The sequence below is a fragment of the Pezoporus flaviventris genome, unplaced genomic scaffold (assembly GCF_033815535.1).
Source record: "Pezoporus flaviventris isolate CSIRO_AGI_PZ_B2104156 unplaced genomic scaffold, CSIRO_AGI_Pfla_v1 ptg000015l, whole genome shotgun sequence".
NCBI lineage: Eukaryota > Metazoa > Chordata > Aves > Psittaciformes > Psittacidae > Pezoporus > Pezoporus flaviventris.
The window spans coordinates 18,503,571-18,531,343 of NW_026892563.1; the positions used below are offsets into that span (position 1 = coordinate 18,503,571).

At 42.7% G+C, this 27,773-nt stretch overlaps 1 protein-coding gene across 2 annotated transcripts in view; it reads right to left on the reverse strand.

Annotated features, from left to right (window-relative positions):
• Nucleotides 1–27,773, reverse strand: part of HUNK (hormonally up-regulated Neu-associated kinase) — a 56,969-nt gene that overhangs the window by 4,643 nt on the left and 24,553 nt on the right. Inside the window, exons 3-9 of one of the 2 annotated variants that reach the window (XM_061453634.1) lie at nucleotides 23,920–23,975; nucleotides 18,336–18,471; nucleotides 16,378–16,505; nucleotides 11,105–11,240; nucleotides 7,084–7,252; nucleotides 5,941–6,024; nucleotides 790–853 (exon numbers count right to left, since the gene is read on the reverse strand). In XM_061453634.1, the coding sequence (XP_061309618.1) occupies nucleotides 790–853; nucleotides 5,941–6,024; nucleotides 7,084–7,252; nucleotides 11,105–11,240; nucleotides 16,378–16,505; nucleotides 18,336–18,471; nucleotides 23,920–23,975 (773 nt within the window). Of the gene's footprint in view, nucleotides 1–789; nucleotides 971–5,940; nucleotides 6,025–7,083; nucleotides 7,253–11,104; nucleotides 11,241–16,377; nucleotides 16,506–18,335; nucleotides 18,472–23,919; nucleotides 23,976–27,773 lie in introns of both variants that reach the window. The other variant, XM_061453633.1, reaches the window with a different exon arrangement.

The following is a 27,773-nucleotide window of genomic DNA, read 5'->3' on the forward strand; positions in this document are numbered from 1 at the left end:
TGGCTTCACCACGTTCCTGCTCCCCAGTGTGTACCACCGACACTCCATTTTCCCTCCTGACTCCCCTTTTCCTCCACTCCTCTCTTCCACCTCCTTTTGTGAGCAGTTCTCACCCAGGCTGCCTCCTACCCTGCGTAATTAATGCTGTGCTCTCCTCTGGCTGCCTCATCCTCTCCTTTCCCTGCTAATGCTTTCCCCTTTCCTTTTGCTGCCTGAAATTTGCTGGGCTGGCAGTCCCGCCTGCATTTCCTTTCAGCTGCCTTTTTACCCTTTCTCCACCATCAGCTGCTGCCTACTGCTTCTCCCAGGGATGCCACAGTTACCGGCACTTTCCTCAGAGGCAGGGACTTCTGCCCCTGATGCCCCTTAGTTCCCTCTTTGTAAAACACATTCTCCAGTAGGAAGAAGCTTGTCTACCAGCTTTGGTTTGTCAGTGATCTGGGGTGGGTGTTGATGCTTTCAAGGCACTAGTGTGAACTGCAGATGACTTTATATAAATATGTATAAATAGGAAAAGAAAGCTTTTTTAAAACACTGTGGGAATTCTATCAAATAAAAAGAGAAGTAAAAGCGAGGATTCATGACTGCTGAACATTGTCATGGTTTCCTTAGGATGTCTGACTGTATTATCCAGTCCTCCTTCACATATCACCTCCAAAGCAGACAGCTAATGCAAGCCCACGACTATTTACTAACAAAAACAACACACAAGACACTCTCATTAATACTGCACATGCCCACACATGCACATGCGCACAAGAACACACCACTGGTATTTCTCCCACTGACCTTTCTCCGGACCTCCAGCCTTGGTGACTTTCCGGTCCTTCAGCAGAGCCTTGGTGTTCTGTATCTGTGAGATAAGACAGGAAGAAGGCTGTCTATATGAAACTGGACTTTTCTCAGTTTTCTTTGGGAGCTGACGGTGAAGAATCTCCCCTTTCTTTTCTTGTTCTTTGAGTTTTTTGTCCTTTAAGTTGTAAAACAAACAAGAACAATTTGGTTTACTTAAGGGAAGCTTAAATGACCCCCAGACTTCTAAGCACACCACTTACCAAAGCCGAATTAAAAACGGTACATTTACAAGGAACTTATCCTGGCTAGTCAAAAAACCTCAATCTTCCATGTCCCGTTTTCCTCTGATCTGTTTGACATGATTTTGTGGCTCCCATCTGCTCTGACATTCATGCAGTGTGAAAGTTGGCTTTGGAAAATTAAAGGAAAAAGAAAGCTTTCTCTTCAGAGGCCATTAGTCCTAGAAGACCTCACTGGCTTAAGCAGATACAGGTTTGTGCTCCTCCATACCTGAAATATGTGTCCCTATTTAAGCACTGAAAATAGGTCTTTGATTTCTCTTTATTGCACTTCCTGTGGCATTTGAAAAGGTGAGCTGCAAAGCTTTAAAGAAGTTGAGTCATTTATCTTCTGTCCAAACAAGATCGGGAGGAAAAAGCCCTTACTTCTACAGCATCTCTGCAACTGCAGAAGACATGCAGGGGAAGAAAACTGCTGACACAACCCTTCACTGAGCTCTAACTCCTTGTGACAGGTAAGGCAACTGAAGGGGGATTGCAAGCACCTACATCCTGAAAGATAGGTTTGATCTCCAGCAATGACAGAGTTCAGACAAAACCTGGGAGTGGGACTCTGAAGAGAAACGGAGTTTTCAAAGCACTGTTTTACAGTGAAAATTCATTGTACCTTCTTTCAGCATGAATCAATAGATTCTACAAGCTGTATAACACTCTTTACCTGCCACTGATTTCAGGGGGAGCCAAAAGTCTTGTTCCACGAAAAAGAATCTGGCATAAAATTTGTGGGTTAGTTGTGCTACATCTCAAAGGCCTCAAGGATCTCCTGCCTTTCTGTAACAAAGCTGCATGATCTGGTTTGAGATGTCAACCTCAAAGAAGTGGGGCTTCTGGTCCAGTTACTTCGGGGTTGTTTCTGTGGTTGTGATTCTCACTTCAGCAACATGTTTTTCTGTGTCTTATTAAAAAGTCAGTGTAAGTACAAGTCTTTTTTTAAACTCGCAGGAAAGCTCCTTCAACCAGTTTTGTGCCTGTATTTTGTCTGATAATTATGCACTGCCGAAGGGCTGGCTCTCCTGATGATTTTCTTTTGAAAGTTCATTGACATGAAGTCTACGAAAACCCTCAGACGCAAAGTAATGTGCATATATATGAGACAAGGAAAAGAAAGAAAGAAGCAGAAGACAGCTTGGGTTCTCTTGGAACACTAAACAGCTCTGGAAACATATTAAGGCACCTAAAAGGAAAATAACTGGACTGCACTTGTTATGATCGTTCCCGGCTCAGACACAATTTCAGCTTCCTGCACAGATGGTGTCTGGGCACCGCTGGGCTCATTAATCTTTGATTTTTCAGAAGTTACAGAGTCAGGAGGAAGAGTTTCAGTGAATCACAAACTGGAGTTTTTAGTTTTATTACAGAAGTGGTTAGGTGACTTGGAAGAGCAAGAACCAGGGACCTTTTATGAGGTCTTCACCTCAGTCTACTTTTGTGCATGCATTTTTTGTCCCCAGCCTTCTCTCCATATGCCCCGATCTCCTCCAGTTTCTTTCCCTTTAGCTAGCTAAAGCTGACTAACCCTTTCATGGGAACAAACCAACACATTACGGAGCCATCATCGCTTTGCTTATGTGATACCTCTTCTTCCACCTAGTGCTCTTCCCCTTGCCTTTAGAGGCTGTAAACACCTCTGGCACCGAGCATTTCTTCCTTCCTGCCCATGCTGTGCTTGGAACGACACAACATCTAATCAGTCCCAGGCACTGTCTTGGCAAGAACAGTCACATACTGATGATGATGAAGTAATAACAACAACAGCAATAATAATAAAAAATCTGTGTGAATAACAAGCTGCAACAATAGTCAGTGGGAGCTGTATAGTTAACTTTGAGCTCACCACACTATTTTTCCTCTCAAGGCTCTGAAACTCTGCTGCCAAGTTCAGCAGAGACTGGGCTCTACCAAGTATCTTTTTTTAAAGGTACTTGTGAGGATGAGATCAAGTGGTGACTATATTAAGCCTAAAGGAGCTGATCAAGATTGTTAGCGGCTTTCTGCTATTTTGGATAGGTGAGGAAAGAATTTGCATGTTGGCTGCTGCAGCATCTGTCAGAATGCAGGACAATTCAGTGCTGCAATATTTTTAGCCTAATGGTGCAAGAGCGAAGCTGCAGCTCCTCACCTGCCCAGTGCTCCTGGCTTTGCCTTCACACTGCTGTTATGTTCTCTAAGCAGCAGTCACTCCATACAATTAAAGCACCCATGAAAAGAGAAAATTCATGTATCTAGTGTAGGCGATTAATTAGTTTACCCTGGATGAATGTTGCAAATAGTCTTATAAGTCATTTTAAAACTTACCAACATGGTTTCTATTAGACGATGGTCGTGAGAGGGGAAATGACCAAAATCCCAAACTCTCAACATGCCACATACTATTATATTTTAAAAGGAAAGGAAGTTTTCCTTCAGGGGAGTTGTAGAAGTTCACTCTTCACTGTACCATGCACAGCCATGTAATGGCACGCTGTCACACAATGCAGGAGTTGTACCGGTATGTTATACTTGAATAGGTTTGGCATTACATCATCCTCTGCTATTTCCTGTCCTGACCTCGACCCTAAAACCTACTCTTAGTCCCAGCAACGGATTTGAAAGGAGGATAAAGGGTATTTGCCTTGGCCATGTATGAAATGGTGATAGGACAATGACACAAGTTCTCAAAAATTGCCCACTAGCTACCCTGTGGGAAGCAGGTACCCCCAGTGCTGGTCCCCTAGATTTAGTGTGGGGGTGTGGCCACTGATCACCTAAAGCATCTCCAGCAAAAACAAAGAGATAGGGAGAGAGAGAGACAGACTGCTGCCTTCCTTCCACCTCCCTGTGCTGCCAATCCACTCTGAGCACTAAAATGAAACCAGCCTGCAACACAGCCTGGCTCCTTAGCACCAGCAGCAGTTCCCAGCACCCTCAGCCTTGGCATGCTGATCACACCACCCCAGGTTAGGAAACCTAATGGAGAAGAGGGGCTGGGCATGCCCATTGTCCATGTGTCCGCTGCCTGCTCCTGCAGGAGTTGGTGCTGCTGGCAGGCAGAGGCAGCCCTTGCCCAAGGCAAAGTCCTTATTTCACATCTCTGGAGTGAGGTGGAAGAAATTCAGTCAGCTGCCAAAGCTGCAGCTGACCGGCAAGCTCCCTGCTATTCCCATGGCAACGCACAGCTACACTCTGTGCAGTGTCTGCCTAGGGACCTGCTGGAAATGAGGGGTAATAAGGGGACTCTGAGCTCCAGAACATGAATCTGTCTGAGCTTACAAAATCTCTGCCCCTGAGTCCTGATGGCACCCACTGAAGCCAGTGGCATGAGCTAGACACTACCAGGATGTGCTCCCATCCTCAGGAAGGCATTTTAGGAGAGATGCCTACCATAGTTACAAATGGCAGTAACATCCAGGATGTGTATTCACATGTGCTGCTTCAACTGTCCTGGTGCAGTAAGTGTAACATAACCTCCTTGTGTGAATGCACCTAAAACAATATAAAACATGCTTTATACTCAGCTATGTCCATGCAAAGAGGATATACTGTATTATTATCACAGTGTCTGCACTGTGATTGCACCAAGGTAACTATTTCAAGAAAGAAATAACACCCCCTCATCCTCTAAATAGCTACACTGGGACTAACTCTGAGTGAAGCAGGTACACAGAAGCTGTAAGGTAATGCCTGGATGGCAGGCAGACTCATCCATGGCTCTCCATTGCTGCACAGAGCAGTGAAACCAGCAGCTTGAGGAAGCTGGCCCAGAGAGCCCATGCATCATCTGCAGTGCTTGCCTTCAGATACTCGCCTGTGTTTCCAGGGGAAGATTTCCTTGCAACAGCTGGAAGTAAGCTGTCAAAGAGTGTTTTGAGATATTATATTCATTGAGTCTACCCACTGCTGATACAGTTAAGTAAGATAGTTTTTGATTTATGTAGGAAAAGAAGGATTTTGCCCTGATATTGCCATCTGGCTTGCAGTTCAACTTGTCTCACAAGCAGCCTTTAAAATAAACAAACCCAGCCATGAGACAAATCTGCCCCTGCAATTAGCTCATCAGTCCGGCATGGAAGAGTAGCTTTTGGAAAAGGTAGGCTCCTCAAGAGTACTGCTCTTTGTGTTGGTAGGTAAGACTTGCACAGCTCATACTACCCTTGTAATTTTAGTGCTTGGCAAACAATCAGCCAGGGAAGAAAAATTCAGCCATGAGAAGACTCCTATTACCTGATATGTATTCTTTTCATGCAAACTACCTTCTCTATTCGCAGATAAAAAGACTGGAGACCAACAGAGCAAAAGGTAACCTGGTTACATCTTTTCTCTGGCCAAGGGAAGTCCCTCACGATGTGGTGGGCTAGCAAAAAATATTAACCTGGACAGAGTTTTGTTCTAATAGTTTGATCATTTCTGGTAGTCCAACCAGGGTTGTCCCAGGACATTGGGAAAGCCAGGTGACCTGGGAGGACCACTATGTCTGTCTCTCAGCTCTCTGCCCTATGCTACCAAGGTCTTGAGATTCAATGCAACACAGTTATGGTCTTCTTACAACACCAGCGACTTGTACTTGAAGTGAAACTACAGAGCCCCTGAAGAAGTCTGCATTATTTCTTTGCTAAATAGGGCATTTTAAACTTTTATTTTCCTCATAAAAGTTGAAAAGCTGAAAGTCACCTTTACACTTCCATTCTAGGGAGCTGATATTTGTTCCTTTAAAAAGAAATTGGGGAATTATTTGTCGTGCACAGGCAAGGCCAGAGGCCTTTTCTTTTTCTCCACAGGTCAAGAAACCCATTGCCTTATTTACAATCGACATGGATCCTCAAACTCAGTCTGTTTTCAAAGTACCTTAACAAGCATTAACAAGCTTTACCTCATAGGAGTCTTTATTTGCCTTGTATTTTTCTATCTGGTACAGTTGGTTCCTGTGACAAATACTGTCCTGGCCTTCAGACTTCTGTGGAGAGAGAAGCATGGAAAAGCATGCAAGATAATTAGAGACAACTAACATTCGATTACAGCTTAATGGGCCATATCCACTCTTGGCATTCAACACACAAAGATGGTGAGTTTGCTCCACTGCATTTTAAATATCATTGATGGCATCAACGTTAAAACAAGCTTGCTAAAAGAGCTGATAAAAGAAAAAAACTAAGAAGCTGTTGTCAGATGGGAAGGCCATTGGGGGTTATTTCTCTGAGAAGCCAGCCCATTAAGAACAAAAGTCCATACAATCCACTCTCCTGGCCATGCAGTCACATAGGAGACTACAGACCCTCAATTAGTTAATACTCCTTGCCAGAGCACAGGCAGCTGTGGAGAGGCCAAGGGAAGATAGCTTGCAGTTTGTCTTTGTGTGCTCAGCTCCCTGTGATGTACAAGGAAGGATGACATGTGGCAGCAGAGTCCTGCCCTAGAGAAAGCTGCTGCACAAACCCATCAGCAGTGTTTCTAAGCCTCAAGCCAGGAAAGTCAGCAGAAGATGATGAGACTTTATATTCATGTTATTTCTCATGTAAAACTTCAGCTAAGTTTTCACTTAAAAACTAAATAAAATCTTAATAGCTCTTAAGCTGCCTCTTGATTTCCTGAATCAAATTACATTGTGTTATTGGTGTTTCAAGTGGCAGAATTGTCTCAGTGTAGGGACACATTACACCAGAAGTCATAAGTAAAGCTCTGCATGGCAAAATTTGCTTTCTATAGGGTAATTACCTAGCCAGAGGGGAACTCCTGTGGTAACAGGCACTTGCGAGACATAAAGCCTATCAGCAATTATCTCTGTAACCTGGGGGATTCTTATCTGAAATAATGTTATTAGGTTTTAAGGAATACTTCCCCTTCACGGTTAATACTACAAAATTAGGGGAAAAAAAAAACAAAACAAGGCTAAACCAAAACCAAAACAACTTGGGTAAAGCCTTGAGATCTAATGCCAGCAAGCAGGGAAACTTTTAGCACTTTTTGTACCCTCCTCATCCACTTGTCCAAAGAATCAGCAGGAAGCAGTACTTACCCTAAGGCTTGCCAAGTAGCGCTCCAGCTTCTTATTAAGTAGAAAGTAGATGGCAAGCGTGTGACTTGCCCTGTTTGAGAGCACAGTGTTGATGACATCGCTGTTCTTGTAGCCGAGCTTCTCAGTCATATGGAGCAGCACACTTTGGCTGAGGTCCTCAAGGTGAATCCTGCACAGAGGGAGAGGCAGAGCATGCCATTCGTACCGTCCTCCCAGCGACAGAGCCTTGCCAGCCATGGGGGACATGGCAGAGTGTGGAGAAGAGGCCTGAAAGGCTAACTTGGGAGTGATTAGCTCTCTCCTCCCATGATAGGCATGAAAAGGGTAGACTATTCAGGAACCACGGACACCATGGGAAGCTGTGACAGCTGAACTAACAGCACTCTCTCCATCATTTCCTACCCTGATGCAAAATGGCACCATGATGCTTGGGATGCTCTGTTAGTTATCCTACGTTTGACCAGTAAAGACTATTAAGATCATCCGTTTTTGAAGGAAAAGGGTAAATTCCTATTCAAGTATCTACTACTGGCTTTCTGAAATGACCCTTTCCTTGTAATCAAACACCACTTACATGTTTACAATATTCATGCCAGAGAAAAGGGACATACAGGGAGGGTTATTGCAGCACCTCTCAAAATGGTAAAACTGCTGCTATACTCACCTCGGTTAAAAGCACAGGATGTGTTTATGTATGTGCTCTTCTATAAAGTCTATAACAGAGTCAGCCAAGGCAAGAAATGGACTACAGCAGCATTGTGGAGATGGCAAAGTCTCTTCTCAACCTAAGTTAAAAACAGATTTTCCAAAGAACTCTGCTCCTATTTAGACCTCTAAATGTGCTGGCCAGCTTCCCAGATGTACCCGCCAACTCCCATCCATCTCCAAAGAAGTGCTGAGTTTCATTTGGTTTCTAAAGGATATTCTTTGTTCCTAACATCAAGCTTAATGTCTGGCTAAGGCAACTTCGGGGAGCTTACGGTGTGGGCTTTTTATAACCTGCCTTCCCCCTTCAAAATGACCACTCTCCACCCTTCCCACTCCTGCCCTGCTATCCCCCTGTCCTGTGCACCTGTGATGCAACAGCACTGACAGCAGCCTAGGTCGGATGCAGAAGGCTTACACAAGATGTGAATCACAGTCTGGAAAAGCTCAAATAACTCTTTTCCTTTATTCAGCATGCTTATTAACATTCGTTCTGCAGCTAAGGAATGCTTGGGGTTCGGGGTTTTTAAGTTCAAAAGCAAAACTTATCTTGGCTGTTGCACATTAAAGCATCTGGACAGCAAAAGAAATTCAAGCAATTTCTACTTCAAGTGCTCAGCAAAATGGGAATTTTTTGCTTGCCTTCAGGGAATTTATTTAATAAAAGCAAGCTTATAAAAAGCCTGAGAGAATATTCTCCTGAAAATGGAGTTTCTGCCATTCTTCCACCTTATCTCCATGCTCTCCCCTTTCCTACCATGTTTCTGTCTTGGGAACAACAGGTATTACCCCCAGAATAGTGGAAGAGCACTACAAGTACATAACACAGCCTCTCGCTTGTGTCGATTAAGAAAGGAAGTGATTCTTTGCAAATTCAGGAGTGGACTTTTCAGACCTATTTCAACACATCTTAATTATACCTGCACACTAACAAAAACTTGGTGAAACTCTGTTGAAGCTGACTCTGGCAGTGCTTTCTGAGGCAAGCTCCAAAGGAGTTGAGCCATGTCTTCAAATATTTCAGGCTTCATAGGATATTTTCCCTGTAAGACTCCAGTACTAAAAAGTCTATGTAGGTCATGTTTGGGGTATCAATTAATTAAACTAAAACAATATTTTCCCCCAAAAATGAACTTAAAAGAAAGAATCTGTATGGCTTTTATCCTTTACAGCTCCACATAAAATCTGGGTTCAGACAGAAGGAGCATCTTTCTTTCTTTTGATTTCACCAAATTATGAGAGAAATAGTGCTATGAGAAAGAAATGAAACTGTTGTGGGTTGGGTTTTTTCAATAGCAAAGCATAGCATTCCACACTGATGTTCCCTTTAAAGTGCTTATAATAGGAAAGGACTATCATCATCACCATATACACATATATGCATGAGCAAACACGCTCTCTCTATAGTTCAGCAACACATTTTCTTCTGATCTTCCATTTTATTTGCTTGTCTTTAGAAGGAAATGATTAATGGGCACTCCATAAATAAAGAGCATTGCACAGCTACTCTATAGAGGCCAGCCTCTTCTGTAAGTCACCTATCTAACTGCACCAATGAGCAAACTCTAGAAGGGACACTTCCACCACAACCTGACTAAAGCATGACAACTGCAAGCTAGGAATGACAGCATAGAGTCATGAAAATGTACCCACAAATGCAAAAGAATTGTGAAAGCACATTCAAGCCCTATTTCTGTCTTCTTTCCTCTTTTCTGCAGACAAGGTGCACACAGCAAATGGATCAAATTACCCATACAGCTCTCAGTTACACTTTCACTTAACAGATGCCACATTTGGTAGATTGATTAGACTCATTATGACAGTGATTTCATTAGCTTAACGACTCGTTCAGTTTACATTTGTTTTCTCTCTCTTTACCATACAATGTTCACATGCACCATATTTCAGTACAGTCCAATGAACCATAGAAACTCAGATTTCCCTTTGTTGGACAGCATACTACATAAATTAACTCAACTACTCTTAAATTTGGGGAAGTAATGTCGAGATAATGGGTCTGCCTGTTCTCACTCTTACTTCTTATGAAACAATTGATTGTAGGCACCATATTTATATTCTGTTCACACAGGTCTGGGATTGCAGGCAGCTGGCTTCACATTTGCCCTCCCCATTTCAGTGCACGGATAAAGTGCTTCAGGCATCCAAGCTGCTCAGCATCTATCCAACCATTATTTTGAAAGCAGAAGACTTGTTATTCTTCTCAGGTCAAAAAATGGCACACTCACAGTGATTCTCCACAATGCTGTACTTGAAAGTTAAGACACTACCTCCGGAAAGGAAATGCTTGCTGCTAAATTAGGGCACCTCCCTTTCCCGTCCATGCAGAGGGAAGGGAGTTCAGGTGGGAGCCTGGACCATGCAGGCTGTGACCAACACGTCCTCAGTGTTACTCAGGATCTTGGCCTGCAAGCCAGTAACTCCTACAGTGAAACTTCTACAGGTACTAGATTGTGTATGAGACATAGCTGATGGGCTTTGATACAAGAAGAAGATTTTATCTGATCAAATATATACACATATTTCTAAGTGAGTTGCTTGAGGCTCCATTTACAGTCACTGGAATGGAACTCGGATTTCCTGGGCACAAAGCCATTTTATTGCAGAATCAAAAATAAGTCACATTAATCACTATTAAAAAAGTGCCCTTATTTATCTCCAGGCTGGCTGTCTCATGTGTCAACTCTACACTGCAGTTATTGAAAGTCAAGCAAGATTACTTCTAACCAAAACGGACCATAAGTACCTTTCTTTTTCTTTTTGCCTAAACGGTTGTTTGACTGGCTGTGAGATTTGTTGTCTGTTTGCATTTCATCATGCATTCAGCACTGTACAGGTATTCAAGATCAACAACCAAGAGAGCAAGATCACTTAACTCTGATCTTTCTCACTGTGGTTTGCAACCTCACACGTTTATCACAAACAGGCATAGCTTCTACTGGAAAAGGAGCTTGGCTTTTACTGACAAACAAGGAGAAGATCAAAACTACCTGTCACACTACCTGCTCCCATTCCAAGTTCTGGATCCAATTAATCATATGATCTACACCCCATAACACCCTGCAAATAATGTATCGTATGCCAGCTTCTAATTTAAGATCTTGGTTTTGACCGTTTCAAGCAAAGCATATTCAATGGCCAATCCTAGCAACTTCTAGGATGGAGTCACAAAAGCAATCCCAGAAAATGCACTCAGATGCTGTCACACTAATGGAACTGAAACAACGGAGTTGTCCGTGTTTTAATATATATAATGTACATACACCTGGCAGGCTTTCTCCAGTCTTTGACATGGTACCTGTTTGGATATGTGACATTAGGTGGTGCTCTTCCAGGGTAATTCTCATTAAGCCATCGATTTGCAAGTGCCTGCTGGATGTTTGGTCTCTTTGCAGGATCTGGTTCTAGCAGAGATCGTAGAAAGTTTATGGCCGCTGTAAAGAAATCAAGAAAAGCACCCCAATATGTCATCTGCTTTATGACTTAACAATCACTAGGTTACTACAGGTATGTAGCCTGACCAAGAGTATACTGAAAAGGAACATTTTCCTTAAAGTATGTGCTAACGTTCTTGTGAAAAAAGGAAAAAATTGGTAAGGGATTAATGAGTAAAATAAACAATTATTTATAATCACAATGATTTATAGAGTCATAAAGGAGAGGAGAAAAAGCACCTTTTGTTTCAGAGCATGTCTGAAGTTTATGAGCAGGTTAGCCAAAACTTAAATTTTTGCATGAGTTCAAGAGGGTGATGTCAGGTCAGAGGCAAACTGCTCAATCTGTGCTTAAAGTAGAAGGAGATGGATTGGGGGTGAGTGGAGGGGAGAGGAGGGATGCAGAGCTGGGAGGGAAGACAATGGAGGTTTGGGCTCCCTTTGACATTATAAGGACAAATTCTCTCCCAGCTTCCATCCAACTTACAGTCACTTGCAGGAGGTTTCAGCTAAATTAAAAGAGTACAGTAAAATTAATGGGCTTCATTCTGTTTTCAGATACTGAACTTTTAACTTTCAGTGACATTCAACCATCCCCCAGGAGTTTCTTGCAAAAGCTCTCCAAAGCACTTTTCTGATACTTTTTAGTCATGTGCTTCTTATATGATTAAAAGCAATGAAATCAAGTGATCTGCTTAAAGACTCACATGAAGTGCCTATGTGAGCTGAAAATAAACTCTCTTTTAACTAGGACTGGTCTTTATTTCTCAAATTATCAAAGCTAGATTCACTTTATCAGCTTTTTTCCACCCTCTCCCGCAGCAGAGTTGCAGTTTCCCTCCTACGCTCTCCTGAGCACGTCGTGTCTACTTATCTCCTTACTCGTGCAGGTACCCTGGGCAGTGGCAGCCCAGGACCACTGTGGCACGGGACAGTGTCCTCTGGAATGTGTCTTCTGAGTGCAGTACAGCCAATACAACTACTTCAGATCAGTGCAGGCAAACCAAACCCCTTAAAGGCTTGTGTTACAGATAGAACTGGATGTGCCAATGCCTCAGTGCTAGAAAACTGCAGTATTATGAGCTGGCCTTCCCATTTAGCTTTACAGGTGTTTGGTCTCATTGCCACAGCACGCCCACACAGCACCACACCACCCCCTACTCCGAAGCAGTGCAGCCACAACGTGTCTTCTCCAGCAGCAATACAGCAAAACCCTTCTGAATTCCTGTCCCTATGTGCAATTTAAGGACAATAATATGCCTGCTGGTGAGGCCACAATGTCCTCACCTGGAAAGAGCATAAACATTAACCTAGGCACAGTACCGCTGCCCTTCACAGGTTCTCTCTGAAAGACTGCTGCCCTCCTCTGTGTTTGCCTGGTTGTCCTCCTGAGCATTTTTATCTCCTCAAGCCCACCCACATCACCTCCCTCTCGCAGTACAAGACAGGACAGCTGGGCTGATGTGCCAGGGCAGGGCAGTCAATGCAGCAATACATACAATTATGTATTTACCAGTTCAGCTAGGCATCAGCTGGATTTTTTTCTAAGCCCTCTCTTCATAAATCACTGATTTATGTGAGATATTTTACTTAAATCTTTCAAAAAAATGTTATTTTCCTACAACAGCAAAATTGTGGAAGCAGCAGGAAAAGCCTGTATCTAAGCTCATAAACCTGGAAGCTGATGCTACAGCTGCTTTCTGCATGCTCCAAGTACAACTCTTGGGTATGGAACCCCCATTATGGCAAACAACAAACCCCTTGTTCTTCCATTTCATCTCCTCTCTCTCCAGCATTTTTCCCATCTCTGTGTTAGAAACCATGTGCAACCCACAGGTTCAGAGGAAAATAAATAACCCCTCCCCAGACCCACACCTTACCTCTCCACCACCACCACCCTTGGTCCTCAAATCAGCTAATGTATCCTTAAAAATCTTAATTCCTTTTTCCCTCTTGGTGAAAGGCAGGATGATTAAGTGAAGCATGTGCGGTACCATGGAGATCAACAGATCCAGACTGAGAGAAACTAATCCTGGAGAGAAAACTCCCCCCAGGAGGCTCCCTGGCTGGCCAGACCCAGGAAACGTGGAGGAGACAGGTAACAGCACCTTGGCTGATTTGAGCTGTTAGATGGCAAGAGAAGAAGAGAAGCCTTTTCCAGTTAGCTGTGTGACTGCGGGACAGCAAAATTAGTTTCCTAAGGAGCAAACATGAAGCTGCCCAATCAATTTTTGGACCCACTGCGTCTGAAGCCATTTTTTTCTGCTGCCTCAAGTAGGCTGGTGAACAAAGGGCGCTGTGAACTGCCCCACCAGGCCCTCATTATGTGAGGCCTCCTTTATGACAAGCTTGAGGACAGCACTAATCTGATTAGCTGGTGACCTGCACTCAGTGGAGTTCTGTTCCCATGGTGTAACTTTGAGCAAACTTTGCCCTTTTGACAAATGAGAGACCAGCATCATGGGAAACTACATTTCTCTCTTTATTTCCTTGAGAGTACCGAGCTCAGTGATGGCCAGAAACAGAGCACACTTCAGGTGGGGATTACAAGACCTCTGCCATTTTCATTTTCCTTCTCATGACTGACACCAACTTAGTGTCTTGTTCACTCTGCGAGGGCGTGCCTGGTTATAATCAGGTATACAGGTATTGCTTACAAAACTGGCTGGAGAAAATGCAGTGAGGTTATTTCACAAGCCATGAGTGAGCTCCACTTAATAAAGTCCTTCCTTCAAATTACAGGGATGGGTAGACTATAGCTCTTCTCCTTGTCTTCGCTTTATTTCCCTGGTCCAGAAGGAAGACCATGAGCACACAGAAGCTGTAAACTGAGGCAAAAAATGGATGTGTGCAAGGTGAATACCAACTTCCTGAGTAACTGAACTCTGCTCACCTAAAATCAATAATCAGATAGATAGTTGTTTAAAAAGCTTAATGAAAAATGGTTTCCTAAATGGGAAAATCAAACACTAACTCCAAACTTTCCCTGTTGCTACACAGTTGCTTTGGGTGCTCATGGTTACCCGACATTTTAACTAACACAAATCAAATACACTCTTGCTTAGTGATAAGACTGCCTACGTTTATGATCGGTCTGTGTGTTCTGTAATTGTCAAATTAAGTATTAAAGACAATGCAGTGAACAAGCAAAACAGAATCCTGCAAAAAATCTCTGTATGTGAATTTATAGAAAAAGAAAATCCAATTCAAGAAAAAGATCCATAAGTGTAAGAAGTCAACAAACACAACAATTTGCAAAGCAGAAGAGCAGAGTTTCTACCTACTGACCCATAGCCTAACCGTGGCAAGAACAAATGTCATCTTAAATCAGTCTGCCATGTCTGTGAATGCAGAAGGCCACTGACTTAGATCAAGAACTGATGCATACCTTTGCTCACGGTGAGTAAAGGTTAACACGTTTAAATCTATTCCATTAATTTGATATCACCTCTGAAAGTTCAAGCTGCTGTAGTTCTCACAGGGTAAACAAAATACTGTTTTCACTGAAGACCATAGTGTCAGTGAGCTACAAATGCTACAGAGAGGCGTTTGTGAAAAAAATTTATCTCCATTAGAAAACAGTAGGATGAATAAAATATTCAAATGAAACCTGTTAAAAATAATGGGGTTTTTTTGCTACCCTCCGTCTGGTTTTCTGCAGACCTTTCATGGGTGATTCAGCCTTTAACACATGAGTTGTCCCAGTGAAGTCAGTGAAATCTCCCACTTAAAGACAACTGAAAGAAAACAATGACTGTGGAAACAGTTCATTGGTTCAAAGACACTACACAGCCATCATATAACTGCTCTTTACTGCTAAAAGCCTCACCCTGGGAGGTAAGTTCAGTGAGTTTTTTGCCAAACTTGGAAAATGTTTACTATGACATGCAAGGCTCTCAGTCAAGAATAACTTTGGAACTGATGCTGGATTTGGCATCTAGATCAGTACAGCACGAAGCTGTCAGTATAATCTTCCTTTTAATTTACTCACTGGGCCTTTAGAGCATGTGCTAGAACATTAAAATAGCCATTTTGTGCAACTGTATCCTAATGGGAAGTCTCCAGAATGGAAATACCAAAACTCTAATTGCGCCAAATAGACGGCAAGCCTTGTGGCATCCCAGCTCACTTGTAAACCTACCACTTTACAACATGCCAGCAATATGAACTGCTAGCAGGAAAACTACTTCATACAGATGCTGAGTGAACAAGGAACAACTGGATCTGCTTGATCCATGAATAAACTGTGTGAGAAAATCCTTAATGACCTCCTTCTTCCATAGGTAGGTAAATCTCCACCTGGAGAATTCATCTTGTGAGACAACTTTTAAGGGCTTTTGCTTATACCTCATAATGACAGTTGTCATCCTTAATGTACTGAGTAAAAACGTATGCTCCATTACCCTTTTTCTATTTGCAATCTTTAATTTTATTGAATGTTCCTTGTAGACAGGCTGCCAGATAAGGAGAACAGAAGCTCTCCATGAACAAGAAATTTAGCGTACAAAAATAAAACCCAACTACAAAACAGAGTTTGTTCCAAATACTGACAACGGTCTTGCTATAAGCTGAAAAATGATTCTGTTGCTTAGTGACACGGCTTTGAAGCAGGAATTAATATTTCTAATGTTAATATATCAACAATTTTGCATTTTGTGAACACACAGAGGTTATCACCGGCCACCAGCCACAAACCAACTTTCTGTGTGAATGTCACCATTCCATAATAAATGTGAGGTCATTTGAGGTAGCTTATCACTTAATCCTAGTCACAATAAAGTCCAGGAATCTGTTATTCCAAAATAACGTGTTCATGCACCCATACCCTACCCTAAAATCATCTGAACATGCAAAACTGACCAACTACTCTAGAAATGCAATTTCATAGAATTTCACAGGTTTGTTCTTCTCTCATATTCAGCATAACTCAGCACTTTTCCAGTTTATGTACAGAAGTCAAAGCGAAAGGATTTACAGTACAGCGACTCCCACAGATTTTTTGAAGGCTAACATGACAAAAAAGAGTATTCTTCACAATTAACATGCCATGTTGGCAGCATGACTCACAATCCAGAATTCAACACAATAGTTCTGGTCAACTGGATCGGAACGGGAATCAGCACACCCCCCTGATTACCTGAAGAGAGCTGGGTGGGAAAAGGGTTCATTTCTTTGTCCACCATTTTCTGGTATAAAGCTCTCAAGCTGAATGGCTCAACAGTAAAAGGTAATGTTCCAGTCAACATTGCATACATGTTCACCCCACTAAAAGAGAACACAGAGAAAAAGAAACCAAAATAAACAGGAACAAGTTAAAACTTCAGCTTCGGTTTTAGTGACTGTACTTCACCTTTAATGTCTGACATCTATTAAGAAAGATCAAGAAAGCGCACTCTCTTCTGTTGCACACAACAATTTGGGGAAGAATTCCCAGCAGTTTGCTCATGGAGGTCACACAATGTGTAGGACGTAAGCTGGGAGCCACAGAACTGAGCCCAGCTCTTAGGCAACTCCTCAGCTAAATGCCACACCGCAATTAAGTCTCTTCTCAGGCTGCATAAACATGCTGCTATTGGAGGCCTTGTCCTGATGCTGGCCTGGCTGAGGAATGATTGCCTACACCAAGGGCGATATCGCAGGTCCTGCTTCAGCGCCCAAAAATTACCACTGTGACCTCTGACACAGCCCAAAGATGAGGTGTGAACAATTACATTTTTCAGAGCAGAGAACTTACTGCTTGTTTACGCCTAGCAAAGTCAGGGTTGAAAAGTGGGTTGGGCATTCTTGGTCTTCTTCCTCTTAAAAGGGCATAAAAGTCAGTTTGAGTGGAATTCCTCCGTTTTGGGAATTTGTCTGCTAAATACACATATGCGAACAGAGAGAAACTAAGCCAGTGTGCTATCATGAACTGTGATCACAGGCACCATTTGCTCAACTACGGAGAAGGATAGGAATTAACCACATTTTCTTTTTTTTTAGTTAGAAAAGCAGAACATTATTACTGGAGAAATGTAAATGGTTTACAAGAATGACTGCTCTGTTTGCCTGCATTCCTCAGGGCTGGTACTGTCACCCTTTATGTGGATGGATGGCCCGCTGCTGGAGTGAGAAATTCAGTAGCCATACAATGATTTAGCTGTGGATCTCCTAGGACAGACCGCAAATTAGGCTTCAGCAGGGGAAGTTCTAAAGAGCCTTGGAGTGCAATAGGGAACCCACTGGGTCAAATGGAGAGATTAATTTAACCCAGGCTCTGCTCTAATTTATAAACTCTCTCTACCAACCTCTCTTAGCAGTAGTAGCACTTATACAGTGCTTCACATTCCCCAAGCATTCCAAATACTTCAACTTGGGAATTACCATAATTCTGTTATTTCACTGAAAGTTAGACAAATGTTATTAACCCCACTTGGTGAGGGAAAGTCTACTGCTACTAAAGCAAAAGCTAACTCGGCTGATTTCAGCTAACTCTTCGCCAGGACTGACAAGGATAGCCAACATCATGTCCATGGCGAACAGGAAGGTAGTAGGAATTGCACAGTCTGTAACAGTACTGCATCAAATTCATTGATTGCAAAACATCTTTGTAGTTTCTTCTACTTGTGGCACTGGAGACTTCTGTCTGCTCTTTTGCCTCAACACTAATAAGCTCACAAAGGCTCACAAGTTTTCTGGCAACTTCTACTTCCCCTTTAACAACTGTGTTTTCAAAGTGATGACTTGACTTGATTATCACATTTCCTGTCAGGCTTGACTGTGGATAGTACACAGAGCCCACATGAATGCTTGAGGATCCTCTGGGGAAAACAAAAGAAGCTGTTGGCCCCCTCGCGCCAGAGCCATGTCTTCTACTGTGTCTGAACATCACTGATCAGCAGCTGTACTTGACTGCAGTCTCTCTATGCCTTATGTTCCAGCAATCTACATACAGGTACATAAAAGATGTATTTCAGAACAAAGTAACTGTGAAATTTAGTTCAGATGGTCATGCTGATTAAACAGATTTTCTTGCTCAGAGTAGCCAAATACACGAATAACGGTTTTATTTGGTAATGGTAACAGTAATAAAAATTGCAAACTAGAGAAGTAACTCACATGGACCAAACGTCTATTTTGGGCCCATACTTTTTCCTTGCCAGAAGTTCAGGGGCTGCATATGCTGGGCTCCCACACTGGGTGCTGAATGGATCAGAATAACCCAAGATGCCTGCACAGTTGCTCAATCCAAAGTCTGTGAAAGGCACAGAGATAGAGTTAGTTATGAAAGAGACAGATACAGTAAAACCACTCTAGAACACAAGGGAAAAAGAAGCACATTTTTTTCCCAAAAGCTAAGCAATGAACTGCCTAAGGAAAAAGTATCAGCCACATGCAAAAACGTTATATAATTTGTTTCGCTGAGGTACTAAATAATCAGAGATTCCACAAACAATAAAAAAAAAAAGTCTTAGAATATGCACCGTTATCAATTTCATATACAAAGCAACTGCATTTCACTGGGAACATGGATGGCAACAACCAGAGCTAAGACTGTCCCAGGCACTATGTGACATGCATGGGACAGAAAGCCACCTCGGGCTGTCTTAGATTCCATACTGCTGTGTTGTGTTGAGTTACGTCATGTAGAGGCTGAGTTTAAGTGGGACTTCTTCAAGATTTTCCTCTAAATTGTGCAAATGAATCATAAGATGCAAGGTGGTGGTGGTGGGGGGGTGTTTCTGGGACTACTGTGGCAATGCACAAATTAACAGGGTTGGAAAGTCAGCATTTCAGCTCTGAAATAGCACAGGGAAGTCTTGGAGCACGAATGGGAATATCTTCGTTTGGCTTCTCCCTGCCTGACTTCTGCCTTGCATTACTGTATTTCTGGCCCCTGGGTGTATCTGTCACTCTTTAGCTGGTACTAATAAAAAGGGACTGGCAAAGGCTGGCACCATGTGCTGCTGGAGACAGGCGGGAGCCCCTCTGCACCAAAGGAGGCTGCAGTTTCCCAAGCGCTCTCAGTCAATCCAAGACCAGGCTGGCGCCAAGAAGGGTGTTCCCAAAATCTCCCGTCTGCTCCAGTGCTGGTATGGCTGCGGGCCGAGCTGGGTTTAGGGAAGGGTCTTAAATATTAAACAACTAGTCAAAGAAAGAAAGGCAGGCAATGTGCAGCCAGGCGACTGCAAGCCCACCCTGTCTAGTGGTAGCTTGGCTTGGGAGAAAGCAATTATGGAACCACAGCTGACATGTAAGGCAAGGAGAGGTTGCAAAGGGTCTTGAAAGTGGCATCAAGCAATCTGACGTGATAAGGGGAAGAAGCAAGACGAGCTCATGTGAAGAAAGATGACATGGGCAAAGCTGACAGGCTGGGAGAACGGCCTTTGCTGCAGGGCAACATATCCAGCAGTAGCAGATCTAGGGAGGTCACAATCTAAGATGTTTGCATTTATTAATAGCTTGTTATCGATGACAGCTGCAATAACAGAAATACATCTCTTAAGAACACTGATATCTGTTTTGTTTCTCTTTTCTTTTTTTTTAATCCAGGCTTCTTAAGAATTCCCAGAATGCATGTGTGTTTAAAATTAAAACTGTCTTATACATAGATGAGGCAGTCAGAAAAAGCAGACTGCTGAATCCTCTTCCTACAGGCTTGTGTCTTGCATCCACGTGTCTTGTAAAACAGCAGCTTTCTGGGTGTACTACCCACCTGCCTGGCTGGGATAAAAGCATCACAGTTTGCAGGCTGAACGTAGCTCATGCAATACTAACTCTCCACAGAGTCATGAATTTGGGGCTCTCTCCCTTACCTGCCTACTTATTGGCAGAAGACTTAAAGTAATGGCCTGTCCTTTAGCTTTTACCCCATGTTAAATTAGGCTGAAATCAGACAGGAGTTCCGCAAGGTATTGGAAGCGCACTGTCAGGGCACCCCCGTTAGCCTTGCTCCTTTACAAAACTAGGCAAAAAAAATTATAATGCCTATGAAAAAAATGCAATTATAAAGATACCTATGTGAGCCGGAGTGCCCAAGTGACTGCACAGTGCTTTCCACTCGACTGGCTGTATCTCCGAGAGCGAGACAAGCACAAGAGACAAGAATCACCACATTTAACATCGAAAGAGGCTCAAAGAGGTTTTGCTGGAGAACACTGTTAAAACAAGGGAGGATCAAGACAATTTCCTTGTCTCTGTTAGAAAACAATTGTGCCTGGACGCTGCTTAATCATCTCTGCTAGATACGTATTATCCCCGGGTCTTATACAAATACCCGAGGATCCATTTATGTAATTAACTTATTTATTAGCTATGGACTGAGATGAGTTATGTCAACTGTAAAATTATTTTTAAAGCTCCTAGAAACAGTATCTCCACACAGTACTATTCATGGCCTTTACCCTACTGTGTCAGACCACTTCAAAATTACTTAACTGTAATATAACATTTTATAACTAAAGTACATAAGGGCTATATTCTGTGAGGGTGTAAATCAGCACCCCTTCATCATTATCATTAGAGGTATACTCCAGTGGAGGTTTTCATTCTCTTACTTTTTTCAGCTCATTCATTTAATCTACGCTGGTATACTCTTTTTTTTCTTCTTCCTAGTGCCTGTTGAAATGCAGAATGCACAGACATGCATACTGGGGACAGGGATTTTATCGCAAAAGAAATGGCAATACTGTTATTAACACTGTGGCAGCACATCGCGATCGCAGTGTGACTTTTATTAAGGATGCACTAATGATCTTGATAAGGATGGTATTACCACCAGCACTGATAATTTCACTGCCATTCCTGCCTCTGTCTGAGGCTTCCTTTCAATAAGCTGAGCTAATTACAGAACCCAGATCAAAGGCCACACTTGGTTTTCCAAAGTAAATATTATGACATGGAAACTCCACCACCCCCACTGTTCGTGCTATCGAAGTATCGCAGTACACTACTCCTCTTTAACGCCTCCGGGAGATCAACATTAAACTATGGATATACACTTATCTCAGAAGCTGTGAGACTTGGAATAGGGAAGGAGCTATTAACAACAGAAGCCTTATAGCACCAAGCTTGTGGATGAGTCCAACCAGAAATGCTCCGCAGAGCTCAGCAGAGCTAGGTATTGGCAGCGTCCTTTTGGTGCCATAGGTCCTTGAGCAGGACACCAAGAACTCTGCACGGCCCACGAGTGACTTTGCACAGCATCTTTTATCAGACCACCGTGGGCTGGTAAGATGAAGAGAAGTGAATTATTTCCAGTTTCCAATCCTGATGTTCTTAGATTTGAGACTTGACAGCTAAGAATAAGTCCACTTAACACAGCAAAAGGAATTTTTCTAATAATGCTATCTAAGAACATACTATAAAACACCTTGTCATGTAGCTAAAAAGAGTAACAAAAACAAAGTGCCATTAAGTGAAGAAAGGGACTCAAGTGATTCAGTTCTCATTGAAATGCACAAACAAGTAGGGACTTTCAGTGTTACTTCCTCATACAGTTTTAATCTTCATTTCACCTTTTCTTTTTCCTTTATGGTGGGTTTTCTTCATTCCACAGTTATTACAAAAGCAACATTATATTAGGTACTACTAGTGTGTTTGCTGCTGCACAAGACACAGAGACCAAGCTCCCACCCTAAAGCAGTTAATGTAAGCTGGGTTTGTAGATGAAAGTGTCTACTCCCGGCAAAGAAAGCAGCACATAATTCCTAAAAACACGTTCTTCGCTCCTGAAGAACCTTCCTGCATAGGATATGTGATGACACAACCGATCCAGCACATTTCTAGGAAGACAGACTACCTAATATGTACTAAGTGCTGAATGAACTGAGTATGGGGACAGGCAGGGAGGTGGAAGAGGAGTAAATGATCTGGTCTATTCCACCAGCAACAGACTGGTGCTGGAAAATTTTCCTTGTCCTGGGAAACCCTGGTGGCAAAGGAAAGCTGTGCGGCAGCTCAACCACTACTGCTACCACCTGTAAACCAGGTGTTGGCGAGGAGAGGTTGCCCAAGGACCTGAGGCTGGTTTCCACAGCCCCTGCCACAGCTTTCCCCACAAGCGCAGCAGATGGAGCATAAAGAACAGAGGAACTGCTTCTTCAGTACGGACAACCAGAGATCACCAGCGTTGCTAGCAAGATATGGCATGAGCTGACTGTGATACTACATCTGTTTTGACTTACAGAAAAATTATTACTAATAAAGCAACCTTTATATTTCTATAACATACCCAGTTGGATGGTGGGATTTCATTACTTTGCTTTAAAATACATACTGTGTGCAATCTGCTTTGCTCAAAACATCAGGTTGCAGACCTGAGGACAACTTATTTCAACCTTAGCAAGGCTATGGAAGATCAAACTGTCTCTTTTCTCTATTCTTCTCACACCACCCACTGTGAGGAGACCTTTCTATGCAACTGAAGCAACTGCAGGAACAGTTCTGAAGTAATTTTTTGGCACGTGAGTTTTAATTGTACATGTATCATCTGATTAGGTCTGGATGTCAAGTTCACATACTGTTCCGTAATCAAACACCCAATAACAGGAAAGTTACAGAAATTCTTTAAACCTATCAGATGTTCATACAGCTCTGTTGCAAACCATCTGGTCTCACTTATATGCTAAATCAAGATAATGGGTGGTATTCATCATTACTGATGAATGATTCATGGTAACATATCAGTATCCTCTTGACCCATAGCTGAGGTAATGCAGAGTTCTCTTTTGCTATTATTTTCCCAGAGTCAGTTGATTCGCTACAGACTAATGACTAAAAGTTGGGGCAATATTTCCAAAGACTGAAATCCCTAAGTTCATTTTGACTATTTCAGATTTCATTAACCATCCTCTTCTTGTTTCTTTGGAGATGCATGTGCTTGATACATCAGAGTGAGCATCCATGTGACCTGAATGTGCAGTGGTTTTCATCACCTTTCAGATCATGAAACCTTTTGAAGAAAGAAAGTCAAGTTTTTAAGTCTGCAGCCACGGATCCTGCTATTGGCAGAAGTGTAGGCATGGAGATAAATATAAACAGATGTTTGGGGTTTATTTTATGAAGGGAATATTTCCTTTTCAATGCCCATATTAACATTGATGGGTGTTACGCAAAGGCAGTGAGACTGTACCCACCGATGACTAATTCAAATGTCTTGCACAGCTTGAATGAATCGTGTGCTGCGTACAACTGATACCCAAATACAATCAAGACTCCATCGTTGATCTTTTTTATTTTCTAACAGCCCTCTAAACCAATTTCATAGTGGGTGCTGGAAGCAAATTTAACGAATATAAATATAGGACCAAATTTTGCCAGCTGCTAAAAATGTGTGCAACTCCCACTGACTTCGGAGGAAGCATATGCATATGGGGGCAGAATTCAACCCTTAGTAAATATGAAATTATTATCAAGATAATAAAATAAATTAGTTCTGTGGTGTCAATTTTTTAATTCTTTACAAAGTTCATGACTTGAATACGAAAGCTGTTCATTAAAAAATGTAGGATTATTCCCATACCCATTTAAAGCTGAATTCTTTGGAACGTTTTTTTCACAAGATGCTGTCAGGAACAGCTTGATTGCTATCTATACTCTCTCAGCTCCTCTCTGCAGCAACATTAGCAGTTGTCACATAGAGGATTAAAAAACCTCTCCTTATAAAACTACCAATTGAAAAAAAATAAAACTGGTTTCATACCAATAAGCTTGATATTGTTGTCTTCATCGAGCAACAGATTTTCTATCTTCAAGTCTCTGAAAGGAATAAAATATTTTGAGTGAGTCTCCAAAATCATGAAGCAGCTTCTCATCACCGTTATCAGTGTATTTACAGGATTCATACATAATTATGTGTATAATGAAAGCAGCACATACAGTTCCCCAATTCAGAGCAGAAAGCCCCATGCATTGTCTCCTCTCCAGAATTATCAGTGCATTCTTCAGGCACAAATTTACTTTATAAACATTTGTCAGTATATCCTGTAATTAACCCGGTTCTTCAAATTTCTCACATACTTAAAATTTTGCAGAAATCTTAACACACCGGAAACATCTCAAATACGTGGTTTTGGAACTGGAGGTCACTTTCGCACTACTCTTCACAACCAAAGACTCTTCACTGGTCACAGCTGAAGAATAAACCTTCTTTCAAAGAGATATTCATTAGGGGCTGTAGTAATAGGACAAGGGGTAATGGGTTCAAACTTAAACAGGGGAAGTTTAGATTGGATATAAGGAAGAAGTTCTTTACTGTGAGGGTGGTGAGGAACTGGAATGGGTTCCCCAGGGAAGTTGTGAATGCTTCATCCCTGGCAGTGTTCAAGGCCAGGCTGGACAGAGCCTTGGGTGACATGGTTTAGTGTGATGTGTCCCTGTTCATGGCAGGGGGGCTGGGACTGGATGATCTTAAGTACTTTCCAACCCTAACTGTTCTATGATTCTATATGATGAGTCATCATCTGTCCTCTGCTATAGTGTACGAGGGAAACCAGAATCAAATTTCTCTGGGGATGAAGCATACAGACTCCTTATAGAGGTGGTCAGCACTGGTACTCCCACATGCTAGAGGTGAAAAATGGGTCTGAGGGATTGAACCGACATCCAGAAGACCACTAACAAAGCTGAGAGAAACAGCCACACAGGGTTTCTGAGTGCCACGTTAGTGATTTCTCCACTGTGCCACCCTGCTTGACCCCACAGAGCCACTGCGCGGATCAGAGCCTGGACCAGTTTCATGAGACAAAGGGTAAAATGAAAGTGGTCTTCTTCTACAGGATGACTGACCCTCTTTCTGAAGTGTACTTCAGAACACTGTTCACTTTATATGTGAACATTCATCACTTAGGAACATGGCTGCACTTTCCTAATGTTGGATATACATGTTCTTACCCAAGAAAAACATCCCACAGATCACTCACACACACACACACACACACAAACCCTACCCTAAACTGTACAAATGAAGTATTAAGTATAATATGAAAAATCATTTAGGTTGCTACACGTCTTCATGACTCCTAGCAGATGGCCATGTCTTTATCACAAGAATTCTTCCCCCACCCAGACATAAAATATTTCTGACAATGAATGTGCTGGAGTATCAATAACTCAGGCTAGAAGCAGTGATGCTTCTCCCAGCAAGCTTTCGAAAAATCTGGATAATAGAGCCATCGGCTATAATTATGGGAAGTCAGTGACATCCATGGTATTTTGCCTTTGTAAGGCAAACGGAGTAATGAAGAATGCCCCTATTACAGATGAAGATATAAAACTTAATAAAATAAGACAAGTAAACCAACCAAACCAGAGTACTTCCACAAGAAAAGATAGGGGAAAGAAAGAAAAACAGCTGTGATCAACTCCAAGCCTTTTTTTAAAGGTTCTTCTCTGTTTCATCTTATGCTCATGCCTTTCAAATAAACCTGAGGCAGACGACCACTTGCAGGTAGCATGCCACTCACTTCATCACAACAACCACAAGGACCTCTCCAAACAGATGCTTCTACATGCCAGTGAACATTTCATGCAGATTTTCCTTGCTTCTCATGGGGAAAGAAATAGGCGAATTACTCTGTAAATCTGGCACAGGAGAATACTTCGCAAATTTCAGGTACCCAGGGGCAATATCCAGGCTTTCCTAGAGCGTTCACCTGAACACATCTTAAGGAGAGGAATGCCTTCTACACCAGTCCTCCAATTGGAGAGGACACGTAACTCAGACAATAAAGCCTCAGAGGCAGGAGGAGGGGATCATGTTCCCTCCTCTGGCAAGAACCCAGTGTGTTGACTCAAGGAAACCAGGCACATTAAAAGTGACAGCTAATTTTAAATACCATGGCAGAGATGCAGCCACATAGAATCATAGAATAGTTAGGGTTGGAAAGGACCTTAAGATCATTTAGTTCCAACCCCCCTGCCATGGGCAGGGACACCTCACACTAAACCATCTCACCCAAGGCTTCGTCCAACTTGGCCCTGAATACTGTCAGGGATGGAGCATTCACAACCTCCCCAGGCAACCCATTCCAGTGCCTCACCACCCTCACAGGAAAGAATTTCCTCCTTACATCCAATCTAAACTTTCCCTGTTTAAGTTTCAACCCCTTACCCCTTGTGCTATCACTACAGTCCCTAATGAAGAGTCCCTCCCCAGCATCCCTATAGGCCCCCTTCAGATACTGGAAGGCTGCTATGAGGTCTCCACGCAGCCTTCTCTTCTCCAGGCTGAACAGCCCCAACTTCTTCAGCCTATCTTCATATGGGAGGTGCTCCAGTCCCCTGATCATCCTCGTGGCCCTTCTCTGAACTTGTTCCAACAGTTCCATGTCCTTTTTCTGTTGAGGACACCAGAACTGCACACAATACTCCAGGTGAGGTCTCACAAGAGCAGAGTAGAGGGACAGGATCACCTCCTTGGACCTGCTGGTCACGCTCCTTTTGATGCAGCCCAGGATACGGTTGGCTTTCTGGGCTGCAAGGGGACACCGAAGCCGGCTCACGTTCATTTTCTCATCAACCAGCACCCCAAAGTCCTTCTCTGCAGGGCTGCTCTGAATCTCTTCTCTGCCCAACCTGTAGCTGTGCCTGGGATTGCTCTGACCCAGGTGGCCATGTTTTTACAAACACACAGCTGACAAACAGCCCACTCTCCAGCCCTGCTCCCACAGCAATGGTGAGCACCAGCTCAGGGCTGTGCATCCCATGAGCCCCGTTGGGATCCACGGTGTCCCTCTCCTCATCCACAGGAGACTCCATGAGCCCTGCATCCTCCAAAAGGAGCTTCCCTTGTAAGGCAACCACTGCTGCTGAGAAATGGCTTCACACAAGGAGGCCATGTCCTGCCAGATGGATCCAGACCAATCCACTTCTGCTTCCCTCTACTGCCAAAAAAGGGCTTATTTCTTCACATCTCACGTCTTTATTGCTTGCAGGTGGAGGTTTTCACAGACCGTGCAATCAGCCTCTAGAAAGATATCGGGGCCGGGAATTTAACAGGAGAGACTGCCAAAACAAACAGTATAGGGAAGAAGGAAAAAACCCAAACCAACCAACAAAAAAACCCAAACATAAAAAACAAAACTAAACTGAAAACAACAGAAGCACATGGAGCTCTGGTTCAGGTCATACACTGCAAAACTCAATACAACGTTTCTAAGTAAGGAGAAGGACCATTTGGAAGCTCAGAGTAAACATTAGCTAAGAAGAGGTAAGACTTTAGAAATAAAGGCAAGGGAAGGAAAAGATGATAACTGTAAGCTGAGGATAAAAGACCTGCAGGCAACTAGAATAATAAATGAGTGACAAGGGCTAAACATCAACAGAAGACATTTAAAAGGATTCAAGGTTACCAAACCCTAAAGCTAAAGGTAAATATTACAGGGCATTTTAAAGCTATCGGAGGGAAAAACTAAAAATTTAAATGTAGCACCAGTACAGAGTACAATCAGACCTGGTTAATTAAAGATGTTTACCCATATGTCTGTTCTCATGAGATTTGCTGGGAAGTGGTAACTGAGCTAATAGTCCATACGCATCATATTTTGTCAAACCATG